General features: G+C 36.0%; 1 protein-coding gene across 1 annotated transcript in view; it reads left to right on the top strand.

The window, feature by feature from the left end:
* Window positions 1–13,510, top strand: part of grik4 (glutamate receptor, ionotropic, kainate 4) — a 301,146-nt gene that overhangs the window by 134,336 nt on the left and 153,300 nt on the right. The window contains exon 3 of the mRNA XM_052576587.1: window positions 11,875–12,009. Coding sequence (XP_052432547.1) covers window positions 11,928–12,009 — 82 coding nt within the window. The 5' untranslated portion in view covers window positions 11,875–11,927. The remainder of the gene's footprint in view (window positions 1–11,874; window positions 12,010–13,510) is intronic.

The following is a 13,510-nucleotide window of genomic DNA, read 5'->3' as shown; positions in this document are numbered from 1 at the left end:
TTTTAAAAATAATGATTGACAGTATTATTTGCTTTAAATTGAAATTTTTACACGCTGTATTATTTATGTATGTATTTGCTTTTGATTTTTACTTTTAATTAAGCTGTTAAAGCTGAAGTGTAATTAAAAAAAAAAAAAAAAACTTTTTTCAGTATATATTATTTATGCTATATTTGTTTAATTTTTTTAAATATTTGATTTAATTGCATTTCTTTTTAATCTCATTTAAATATATATCGTTTTAAGCCAGTGTGTCATAAGAAATATAAATGATTATAAATATGTATATTTTATTTATTTTAACTTTACATTTAATTTAATTGCATTTAGTTTTATTTAATTTAATGTTATCTAGTTTTCAAAAGTTTTATTTTAAAAACTTGTTTATTTATTTGTATTTGTTTAAAATTATATGCATTTTTTTCTTACTTCATTACATACCATATAGTTTATAAAAATAAAAAAAAACTCCTACTGTCCTCCTCCTGGTCCACCTTCCAACCAAATGAAGAGTCAGTCCTGCTTCTACATACCTGACTATAATTTTTCAGCAAACCCAAAGACCTTAATTAGCTGGTTCAGAAGTGTTTGATTAAAACAGGTACTGAAATCGGCAGGCGAGGAGCAGGATTGAGCACCCCTGCTCTCGGCAGCCACCCCTGCAACTGCTCACACTTCTGTTTGTGAGGTTGCAGATACAGAAGAAAAAAAAACAGCATTAAATAAGACAGTTCTATGGTGCAGTCACCCTTTTAACGAGCCTGTTTGTTTAGTAACACCAATGCGTTTAAACAGAAAAATGACTTTTCTTGTGACATTTTCTGGACAGCGTGTTATGTGCCAGTATAGTGTTTGTAGCTGTTAACGTCAATCTCAGCTGCCAAAAGAAAACTAGAAAGAGATGTTTGTTCATTATCGTTGTTAATTCATGTCTTTTTCTTCAGTCTGTTTCTTCTGTCATTCTCATCTCTCATCTATATGGCAGCTTGCTGAGGATTCCACTGGTGTTTTTCTTCTCACTCGGCCCACAGATCAAAACAACACACCAATCAGTGGACAACTGTAGGTGTGAACACTGGAATTCATTACAGAGATTTTAAAAGTATTCTCTCTGCTCATTATAAAACTGACCTGTTGTTCCCTCTGAATGCTGCATCTTATTACACTGAATCTCACAATGGCACCCTGTTTCTAAAAAAGGAGAAGAGATCAGTTTGATTGGTTCATTTAGACCTGAACTCCAAATGAAGTTTTAAACTTTATTTTGCTTAAAGGCCATTATGCAGGTAGTCAGTTCTCTAAAAATAAGTGGATTAATTAGGATCATATGTATCATATGTGTTCCTTTTTTTCTCAATAGTGATCGCAGTGTTGTTTATTTCTTCTTCTTTTTCGTTAATTAATTTATTATTTAATAAATTGTGGGGGGTTGTGTAAACATCAGCTTTCTTGTTCTGTGCTATTTATTTAAATACTTATTTATTTAAAAACATTACAAGTTACAGTTTGACAGTCTTTTTTGATATTGCAGCATGAAGCACATTTATAGTTGCATTATGCTCAAGTCCTTCTGGGAAAGTGATTTGAACTACGACTTTCCAACTTATAAATACAAACGTTTAGTTGGAAAGTCGTAGTTCAAATCACTTTGGTGGAAACCACATGGTGATACATGGTTTTTCTTTTTAACTATGCATCTGTAAAATGATAAATAAAAAATACGTTTATATATATATATATATATATATATATATATATATATATATATATATATATATATATATATAACTATAAACATCATCATACAAACTGTAACCATTCTTCCTGCTGTAATTTATCATGAGGTGCAAGATTTAAGCTGGTGATAAAGCTGGAGATAGAGATGCTTTTACTGTAGGAGTGATTGTTGGACTTGAGGATGCCGGGGAACTCTTAAAGATGGACTGCTTCACTTAAATGCAGTTAAAAACTCTGTTATTACAGGCGCTGCATCAGAGCCCTGTCAGCCTTAAATCAGGGTCCTGCCCCATGATGGGAGGCATTGTGGTTACCCTGGGTAGAGAGAACCCATGCATTTCTCCCTGTTGAGATGGCGATCGATTTGCCAGTTTCTCCCTCAGCGGTTCTGGTGTCATTTGTGGTTAGTCTCTCAGATGGGCAGGTGACAGCTAAGCAGTGAAGACGATGAGCACTGACACGTCTCCGCTTTTTAGTCGACTCAGTCATGCACTTACTCATTCAGGATGTACAGAACTACACATTTTCTTTAGCTAGAAACCCACTGGGTTCTCTTGTGATTGAGGAAGCCCTGTATAATTAGTCTGTTTACAGTTTTGCTTTATAGACATGTTCAGATATAGAACATACTGTAAGGGGGTTCTCCAACAGGACATCTGACAGACATTCAAATAAAGAGTAGACTAAAACTATACCCTTTTTTCACCAAATTGTCATATTATGCACAATAATGGGAACATCGCTCACAGCAGGTGAATTGAAAATTCAGATAGTAATGGCTTGAAATGTATTGTTGAAGGTGGTTAGTTATAAAAGCTTTGCTGTGGCTGTGCTTTAAAGAATTGCAAGTTGATTTCAGAAGCATAGGCTTTGTCAATTTGCAAATGTTGCATCGTATGTGGTCTTTTTGAAATTCATCCATGCACTGCTTGTTTTCCTGACATATTTGGGGAGAAATTGAATGTGCTGTCAATCAATCAGCATACACCTGTGCATGATGCTTTTGAAATATTAGATGCAAACCCCAAAAATACAAGGATATACTATAATAAATTAAAAATAAATTGTTTTCATTATTATTATTATTTAGTTTGTCTCAATAATGGTACAAATTGTTACAAATTAACATATATTGTATTAGAAATAAAAAAAATGTATTGATTAAAAGTTTGTATTTGGGTAAGCTTAGGGATGTAGAATACAGAATAAATGCTTAATAAGTACTAATAAATAGCCAGTATATTAATAATAGGCATGCTAAATAGTTAGTGAGAACTGGTCCCTATATTAATGTGTTACCATAATATTTTATGTTAGAAAGTTCTGCACTTACTTTGAGACAGAACTTTAATGGAAGGCACTTTTCTTATTTAAACAGTTTTCTCTTCCATAAAAGTCAGATATCTGCGAGACCGCCTTGGCCTTTATTGTTATAACTCTGTTGGCGGTGTGACTTCTGTAAGGACCCGAGACACCTGAGTATCAGATCCCACCACTAATGAAAGCATCTATTTGAGAGTGCATTTAATTTGCTTACCCAAAAGATCAAATCTCCAATAACTGGCGCAGGCATTTCTAAAGTCTTGTACTGAAGTGTTAATATGACATTGCAGAGCTGCAGTGTGGTTTATTGGAGTTATGAATATGAATGCATGTCCTTAGTGACTTCAGATAATGGATTCTTTACACTGCCTCAGTGTCCTTGGCCTTCTATCAGAGCAGATTTCGTCACCTTATGTTCACTGTCTCATCAGAAACCCCTCGTTCTTTGATCAGGAGCCTGCAGAAGGGTCGAAAGGTTTCAGTTTTTATTGTGTTCAGAGGAGCTCTGTCTTTTGTCACTGCTCTTAATGTAGTTGTCGATTCCTCCCTAGTCATTTAAATAGGATGCTATTGTTTTTGCCATGTCAGCACGAGCTAAGCAGCATCAGTCCAGCTAAAAGCCTCTGCAAAGTACTGCTAAGGATCTGTTCTACACCAAAGATTCGTTTGATTCAGTTCAAATTGAGTTGAACCTAAAGAGCTCATTTTCTGAGATTGATGTGATTTATTATATATTTGAAAATAGATTGCTTACAAACAAGGCATCACAGCAGCATTTGATTTTCTGACATGACATAGTGTGCAAACAGATATGGACCTAAAAATGCCTAGGAAACACTAAACTATTAATTACACTATTTTATGCCAAATTCTGATTTCCAGGTTTGAATTGTAACAAGTGACAAAAGAAAATGTAAACATGACCCAGATGTTTTTGCTACAGTACATCATGCAGGGTTGTGATATAATGTAATAAAACAGGAACAGTTTGCAACGACTTGTGTTTATGTATTTGAACGCATGACATTGCAGAGCGCAGACACTGACTTTTGAAATTTGGCTCTTATTTTAATAAGCGCAATTAAGCTGATACAAAAAGTTAACAAAATGTATTGATATCTTTGAACTCAGCATCATCAAATTAGGGAATGTTAGACCTTTGCAGTTTTTCACCCCAAAGTTGCAGGGCTGTGTTGTTGAACATTTCAGTCTTTCTGCACTTGCATGTCTATTACCTATAGGAAAAGAACTTCTAACTTCAGTTATAAATAATTTCGAAGTGTTAACAAGATGGCCTGCAGAATTAATTCACTTGTTGGGATAGAAGACATTTTGTGTCAAATACATCATTAATTGTTTTGGTTAGTGATGGATTGTATCCTTAGTTAAATATCTCTGTAACAGAGGGTTGTCAGAGTACTGATTTGCAGGTTGGGTTGAACAATGTTTGCCCTCACAACTGATGTCTTTGCATGAAAGCACTTTGATGCCCGTGCTTTCTCTTTTGAATAAGATACACTGCCGTGGCGAAGGTGTTTAGTCTGAAGTCTCTCTCTGTCAAAATAGTAAGACACATTTGTATGCATTCCTTTGTTCTGTTTTCTCTCTTTTGACCCACTTCTTAGAAGTGAACCGAAAACCAAGAGCTTCCTAAACTGCTGATTTATCATGGAGGCTAAATAACCCCACCAATGGGTTTTATGGTGGAGGATGTCAGACAATGTTAAGACCAGGCGGATTTATCCAGCGTGGATATCGCACATTTTTCAGCAGTAAAGTTTTAACCTGAGAAGTGACCTTCCGATATCATGGTGATTCAGTATGCATCGAGAAACACCAGTCATTCTCCTTTACGGTTCTGCATTAGAATGTTGTGAACCTACTGACTTTAACAAGCTTTTTGTTTATGCCCTGCTAAAGCCAGAGTAGGGATCGGAGTGTATTATCCCTCAACTGTTGTTCATTGTTTTTATATTTCATCTTACCATTCTCATAGTCAAAAATACATTTTCAAGGTATATATATATATATATATATATATATATATATATATATATATATATATATATATATATATATATGTGTGTGTGTGTGTGTGTGTGTGTGTGTGTGTGTGTGTACTTTGAAAAATGTATACAAGAAATCAAAGGAATTTGAAAAGTTAATGTATTTTTTTGATCAGTCAGAAGTTTGAAACCAAATACATTTATACTTTTATAATATAGTATATTTATAATATACTTACCTGATCTCTGCTGTTTGCACCGTATATTGAGAATAGATTTGGTTTATATTTTCGGCCAGGAATGTTATGTAATCTTTTTTCCATTTAGAGGTCATTGACTGAATTCATTCGTTCACTTGTGTTGGATGTCACTGCTAAAACACTCAGGCGTTTGCCCACCTTCTTAAAATCTGATTTGAAAACAGATGATATTGAGCCATTCATCATTTCTTCTGTCACAGAGGTTCTGATGTTTTCCATTTAGATCCAGTGTGGTTCAAGGGTTTTAAAGATTCAGCTTCAGTTTAGCCCTGTTTTATAGTGTTTCAATCAGTATTTGCTTTGTGATATTCAATATTAGTGATGATCCATAATCATTTAGACGTAGGCTAACACTGGCAGATATCCCAGAACCGCTCCACCAAAATTAAGTTTTATGGAAATTCAGGTAAATTGAGTCACTTTATGCCATCCATCTCACTGAAAAAAAAAATCTCCAGTTTACCTTAATTCACCCCACTTTACATAACACCATCGCTTCGTGCTTTTGTGTCTGTGACAGGCCCTCTCGTCTCTTATTATTCAGGTCACGATTGAGACCAAGTATAGCAGTTGTTATGATGCAGCTTTTTGGCTCATAGTTAAAGTACGATAAGTATCATACTGTTTACAACAAACACAAACATCACTGACCACCATAGTAAGACAGTCTGAAGTTAAATAGTTTAGTTTTTTTTGTCCAAGAATGGATTTGCAAATTTGCCTTGTGCATGTGTGTACAACACATTACTCTGTAGTACAAACTTTTAATGAGCAAATGTGCTACATGCTAATGGCTGGCTTTGGAAAATTGTTAGTTGCTTTTAAACAATAAAATAACAACCTTGGTACTTAAAGAGATTAAAAAAAAATTAAAAAATCTTTCTTCTTTTGAGCACATAAGTTATTTTGAAAAACTGTTGGACCCCTTTGACTTTCATTGAAAGTAAAAAAAAGTGACTGATAAATAGTTTTCTTCCATACAAGAATGTCAATTGTACAGGTTTGGAAGGACATGGGGTAAATAAAGGAATTATCAGTTTTGAGTGAAATGTTGGTAGCACTTTATTGTACAGTCCTGTTCCTCATGTACATACTATGTACTTATTATAGTAATTACAATAAATATGTAATAACTAGGTACTAACCCTGAACCTACCCCTAAACCTAACCCTACCCCATGTAGTTAGCTTATATTACCAGAATATTCTTAGATAAATACACTGTAAGTACACTATAAGTACATGAAAGTACACGTACTGTAAAATAAAGTGCAACGAAATGTTTCTTTAATAATGGTAAAACACTTCATACTAATCATATTCTGCATGTCAATGGCTGGAGAGCAGTAAGGAAGGGAGGAATTGCAGGGGACCGTTAGATGTGGCAATTAAAATAACAGTATTTAATGTATTAAAAGAGATCATTTGATGTAGAGGTTAAAGACTTTGGCTGGCAGCCAAAACTTTTAGGACTGAACCCTGTATGGGGCGATTCATAAACTATCTGCATTTTGTCCTCTAGTAAAACACTTAATCCCAGTTTGGACGAATGTTCTTGGTTTGGTTGGTTTATTCTTTGTTGCTTTTGACAAAAATATACTAATCAGATACTTTATTATTTACTGTATTGAATTACTCAGCATTAATGTAAACATGTAACCCTTCTCAGTGTAACAAAAGAACACATTTCATTGAAAATCAAAATGATTATTTGACTAGACCATTCAAAAGAGACACTTACCCAAATTCTGCTGGCTCTCATGCACCTGTCATGGTTCACGGGGAGTGGCCAGCAAAGAGACATACATAGATGAACTCAAAACAAAAAGACTTTAATAAATCTACGGGCATACAAAACAGGTAGGATGACAACAATGAGACCAGAACACATTTAACACTGGAAGCTAGACACTAGGAAACACTGGGTTTAAGTAAAGAAGCTAATCAAGGAATTAACAGGGAGCTTAAATGGGAAACAACTGAGACTAATGGAACTCAAATCGGAACAGGAACAGGAAAACCAAATATGGGCATAATCATAAACATGGAGTTTGACTGCACTGTTGTTATTCCACAGAAAATGTTCAAACCCAAATGCTCTATGAAACACACCAGTTGCACAGTAACTCAGCGGGGTAGCTGAGTAGTGAGTGGCTAATGTGTCTTTTGATTCAATTATTCTACAAAAAAAAAAAAAAAACACTACAGAGGCTGTATCCTGAAGTTGTAGAGAGCTACTCATAATGCGGCACGATGTTTGTTTTGGCAGCGTTTCGGACCGGAGTGTGTGTCTCACGGAAATCCTTTTAAAAATTCCTTATATTATGTTTGATTCTTCTGGATAAATAACAAATGACATTTAATGGTGAACTTTCACATGTTGATTTTATTTCTGCAAGGAGATTAATTTCATTCCTGGTGCGTTTATTCTACTTCTAACTGCTTCTAGTCGTTTACAGCTTCAAGACATTTGAAACTTCTAATGAGAAATTCAAGAAAATGTGTTATTATCCATCCCATATATTCACAAAGTATTTACCCTGGGGTTCAGTCTTCTCATTGAAATCTAGAAGAGGAATCCTCTTCCCCCGACTTGCTTTTGATTGGCAGTGGATGTCAGCTGTGAGTGCATCATAAAAATGCTGTAACAATTCAGTCCACCTGTTGTTTTTGAGACGAGAGCTTTGATGGACACTTAGAGGTATTTGGAGAGAATATGCGATGAAGCTACGGTTATGAGTGACAGGTTTGACTTGTTTGCAGTGCTCGTGGTCTAGCAGCTTTTATCTAGCTTTAATTGAAAAGAGCTCCTCCATTGCTAGACTTTAATTTGATGCCTTTTACAAAAGGAGGGCATCCTGGGGACTGAGCCAGGACTAATTAATGTTTGGACTGAATTAGTCCACATTGTATCAAATGGACAGATTTTCAATAGCAAGCCTCGTGGCAAAGTTCTTCCCCTATCGGATGGTATTGTTCCATTGGCCGGTCAAAATCAAGCTCTGTTTCACCACACGACAGCAGCCGAGTGCGTTCAGAACAACACATGGTGATTTCGCCATTGTTTTACTCCCCACAGCGAGCACTTGTCTTACAAAAACAAGCTACGTGCTATTTCTGTAGTATCCCATTACTGATTCAACCCTCCTTTAAATGACTCAGTCCCACACACACAGTAATTCACAGGGAGAAAGGCTTTGAGAAGATGCTGGAATGGGGTTTAAGTGGAAACATTGCTTTTAATGTCATTTATTCTTTACATTTGTCAGTTATCATAATGATAATTAACAGCTTTCCTGCGTTCAAAAGACTTCTTCACTTCAGGAGGGCAGGGCTATTTGTGATTTTGTGTATGCTGTTTTCCACAAAAAAAACTTTATATAGTATCTAGGAGATGTAATATCCCATTATTATTATCTAAGAAAAACATCAGTATATAGTGTACTGACAATATGTAGTCCAGTTCAGTTTTCATTTGAATATTTGTGGCACAATGCAGATTTTTAAAGGGATAACTAACAAACAATAATTATTATTATTATTACTATTATACATTTTTTTTCTTATCTTCATATTATTTGAAACCGGTATCATTCTCCTCTGTTGAAAAAAAAAAAAAGATATTTCAGTCCATGGGGCCCAATTTTGCATGAACAAAAACTTTTTTTTTTTCATACAAGAAAAAAGTCTAGAATGAAGACAGTTTTCAGGGTCACCCATCCCTTTAGTTCATTTTGATCGATCAGCTGACAAAATGTAAAAAAAATAATATGAATGTATATATTAAATACAGTGAGAATCCAGTGGACCAAATTATTACAGTACAATGAAAAAACATGGTGTGGAAACAGTTTTCACTCAGAAATTGCTAGTACATTTCATCAAAAGTTACAAAGGAATGGCAAATGATGCATTGAATTAAACTTGAAATTCTGAAGAAAAAGGACTGAAACAGTATTTTCAGTTACACTTTAGTTTGGGGAACTATTAACTGTGACTTTTTCCTTGATATTACATAATTTTCTGCTTCTTAATAGTAAGGTACTTGTTAAGTTTAGGTATGGGGTATGATTAAGGGATCTAAAATATGGTCATGCAGAATAAAACAATAAAATATGCTTTATAAATACTAATAAACAGACAATATGCTAGTAATATGCCTAACAAGCAGCTAGTTAATAAAAAAAACACTAACTCTTACACTAACTTGCTTTATACTTTTTCTATTCTGTTTTCTTTTTTTTTTTATTATATAATACAAATAATAATTAGCACTTGTATATCATTGCTCTTTTGTTGATTTTGATTGCTTCCTATTTTCCTCATTTGTAAGTCGCTTTGGATAAAAGCATCTGCTAAATGAATAAATGTAAAAATGAAAATGTAAGTGTGTAGATGTGATCTAAGATAGCCATCTAAGACAGCCATCGTTTGTTTTCATTTGTGTAAAAAAAAAAAAAAAAAAAAAAGCTTTCATGTCACCCAGAATCCCCAGTCATTTCACCTTTAACAGGTTTTCTCTGAACAATGTTTGTTTAAAGACAAAGAGAAAAAAAGAAAACTCTGCATGGCTTGTCTGGGCAGAGACGGGTGGCGGTTTGAATTGAAGACACAGCGGGTATGATTCGCAAGATTCCCTTTGAGAGCGATGACAATTTCATAAACGAGTAAGAAACAGAACACATTCTATTTGGATCCTTCTGTTCATAGTCAAAAGACTACATTTTATGCTGTTTGGCATTTGCAGGGTCTCTACTTTATTTTTAATTGCCTGCCAGCTCCTAAACAGAGCCTTTAGCCAGATACATTTCCTTCCTCAATTCTTATTAAAATGCTTCCTATATTTGCAGGATGAGATTCTCATTGGTATTAATACATTCTTTTATCGATTAAAGAGCACTTTCTTTTGTGAATGTGGCTTAGAAATGGATGTGCTGAAAAGAATAAGACAGTGCTGTTTAAGCAATTTTAGACATTGGTTAAAATGGATTGTGGGTTGTTTAATGGAAAAAATGCAGGTTTTTGCATGGTTTTATTTGCTGAAGTGCTAAATAAATAATTCCCCCAAAAAGTTTTTTTTTTTCTTTTTTTTTTTCTTTTTTCTTTTTTCTTTTTATCGTTTACTCACCTTCATGTTGTATGGGGGACTTTTTTTCTGTGGAACTCAAAACTACATCCAGGATGTAAATTTAGCATTACATCACTTGCTCACCAATAGATCCTCTGCAGTGAATGGGTGCCGTCAGAACGGATAAAAACATCCCAATAATCCACAAGTAATCCCCATGACTCCAACCCATCAGTGAACAACTGTAGGCTGTAAAATCGATGATTATTTACATCTAAAATAAAACACAAACTTTTGTTTTTGGATGCGATTAATAAGAATCGATTTGACAGCCCTACAGTTAACGTGATTGGGATGCATTGGTGAATTTCTCCAAATCTGTTCAGATGAAGACACAAACTCAAATACACCTTGGATGGCCTGAGGATGAGTACATTTTCATCAAATTTTCATTTTTGGGGCGAATTATTCCTTTAAAGTCAAAGGGGTCTCAAAATATCTTCTTTTATGCTCTACAGAAGAAAGTAAGTCATGCAGGTTTGGAAGAAGATGAGAGTGAGAAAATGATGACAGAATGTTTATTTTTGGGTGAATTATCAATTTAAATGAATTCATCCATGTGATTATTATTTTGCTCCTAACCATTTCAGAAAATGAAAAAGCCGTTCTCATTTGCACTGCACAAGATTACAGATATTTATTAACTGTACGACAGTAAAATTAAATTACAAGTGTCAGTATAAATGCGGTTTCTCTTCTGTATTCTGCTGCTGAAGGTGCTGTGCACAGGCCATGCGAAACCATTGAAGATGATTTGCTGTAATTGCATTTGAGCAAAATGATTTGGATGTGCGTGCAGTTTCTAATTGTCATTGTATCCTGCTTCAGTAAATGAATTAGGCATGTGTTTCCTGACGTGTACCCTTTCTTGAACTCTCTTTCTGTCTGCTTGATCCTCAATGTGTTTTTTTAATTCTCTACATAAGCAAAAGAAGATAAGTTGTAATGAATAATAGCTGGCGAAGAAAGCGGGAGTATTTCAGTAAAATAAATGTGTATCGTGAAGAATTTTTTATCTTGTGGCTTATGCCCCAGCATCTTTGAAGCAAATGCAACAGACATAGTTTGTAAGAATTTCATATTTATCATTTCTAATTTACATCTTCAAGAAAAAATTAGCGTCTGCTGTGCCACATGATTGCCAGTGTTAGATGTGTCATTATAAGTAAAATCATGTTTTTCTTCCAAAGTAAGCAAAGCATATTACATCCCACTGTATTTTTGTCATAACTCTCTTGAATAGATGTTAAACTTGTATAAAAAAATCTATACTGCTCTTTTGTGAATGATAAGTATCAGTATTGTCTGATTCAAGTTGCTCTAACAAACTATTGTAGCCTATGTATACGCATGTAATTCCTTTGATTGAAAAGCATGCTATCTATTCTTCTGAAGTTTTGCTGTTGTGTTTGGTGTGGCAGGTGGCTGTGTGAAGGGGGACCCCCAGGGCTGGACCCATGAGGAGTCAAAGAAGATGCTCGCAGCCTGGGCGCCTCTGCTCTTCTTAGCCATGTGGGTGAGAAACGCCACCAGTGGTCCGCTCTCATTCAGAATAGGTGAGTAATGTCTGCCGCTTTGAAGCTGTAAAGCACATCACTATCTTTGGCCTGTATCTCTCGTTAGTTCTTACGCTGAACGGTGTAATTTGTAATCACTGTTAATTAAAGTGATGGGGTTTCACACCAGATTTGCTGCCTTAAGGCAGACTGTAACTCCCAGAATTAATACACTGGAAAAGGAGAATGAGCATGTGAGCACTGCTTGTTTTATGTTGATATTGTAAACAAAGGCAAGGAGAAAAAATTTGCAGTTTTTGGTGTTGTTAAACTGTGGAGGAAATTGTGGTGAAATAGATTGTGTCTGACTCATAGAGGTCACTCTCTATATAAAGAAACCTACTCAGTTCACTTTTTAGGTAAATCAGCATACAGTTGGCTTACTTGTACTTGCGGAGTCCGAATGTCTGAGACCAAATTAAAATATAGGAAGGTTTTAGATTTTACATAAGGTTACATTATTTTTTTAATTTGTGACCGTGATCATTGGATTTTGTACAGGTTTCAGGACCCAATGAAAATTTAGAATAATAAAATTATAATAATAAACCTTCAAATACCAAACATTCCCTTTCAGTCGGTTATTCTCGACATCACATCAGTGACCGACTAATTGGGATATTGCTTTGATAGACCGTTCTACTTCAAGTGTAAACTAAACGAGCTAATGCACATTGGCATGCAATTATTGCATCCAGCTGCCGCTGATCACAGTGTGAGTATAAGAAGTCAGCAGGTGCAATGCATACCAGCTTTTCGCTTCGGAGCCGAGCGTTATTATCGTTCTGCTCAACTGTGTCTGCTGTGAACTACGAGTTCAGCACGCTCTCGGAAGCTTTGTGTGAAGATGGTGAATTTGGCGAGATGGTGCTTCAGCGGTGTTTGTTCCTGTGTCGAGTGGGTTGCGCACTTCAGGCTGCACTACCCCCTTGTCGTGTTGCAAGTGGCCAATTCCCATGTGTGCCTCATCACTAAAAGAACGTTTCCTAAAGAGTTAATTTCTCTAAAAGTGCTTCACGGGTGCGTCTTTGTAAAGACGACAGATCGTCCTTATAAGGTTGCCGTTTCACCCATGCGATTCTTGGTGCAGTCGTTACCTGGCAATGGGTGATGGTCACGATTGCTGTCTCGCGTGTCTGGGCGTCGAGCACGCTGAAGTGACCCTCGTGGATGAGTCTTTTTCCCACTGCGGGAAGATGACCATCTCGGAGCTGCGAACCAGGCTCTGCTACCTTCAGGGGGACGAGTCCCGTTGCCGCTGTGGTGATCTGGGGCTCGTTCTGGTGGCCGACACTGGCTTTACTGGCCGAGTCCGTGAAAGCACGGCACTCATCGGGTTCAAGTTACACTGGCCTGTCACCAAACCCTCACCCCGTGGTCAGATCTTGCATTCCTTCGGGCAGGGGTGATCCTAGAACAGATCTCCAGGCATGCTGTGGTTTGCACTGATGCCTCCACCACTGGCATGCAGTCTCAGGGGTTTGGATGGGCGCGCAGCTGC

The sequence above is a fragment of the Carassius gibelio genome, chromosome B15 (assembly GCF_023724105.1).
Source record: "Carassius gibelio isolate Cgi1373 ecotype wild population from Czech Republic chromosome B15, carGib1.2-hapl.c, whole genome shotgun sequence".
Taxonomy (NCBI): domain Eukaryota; kingdom Metazoa; phylum Chordata; class Actinopteri; order Cypriniformes; family Cyprinidae; genus Carassius; species Carassius gibelio.
This window is presented reverse-complemented; position numbering and strand designations above follow the sequence as displayed.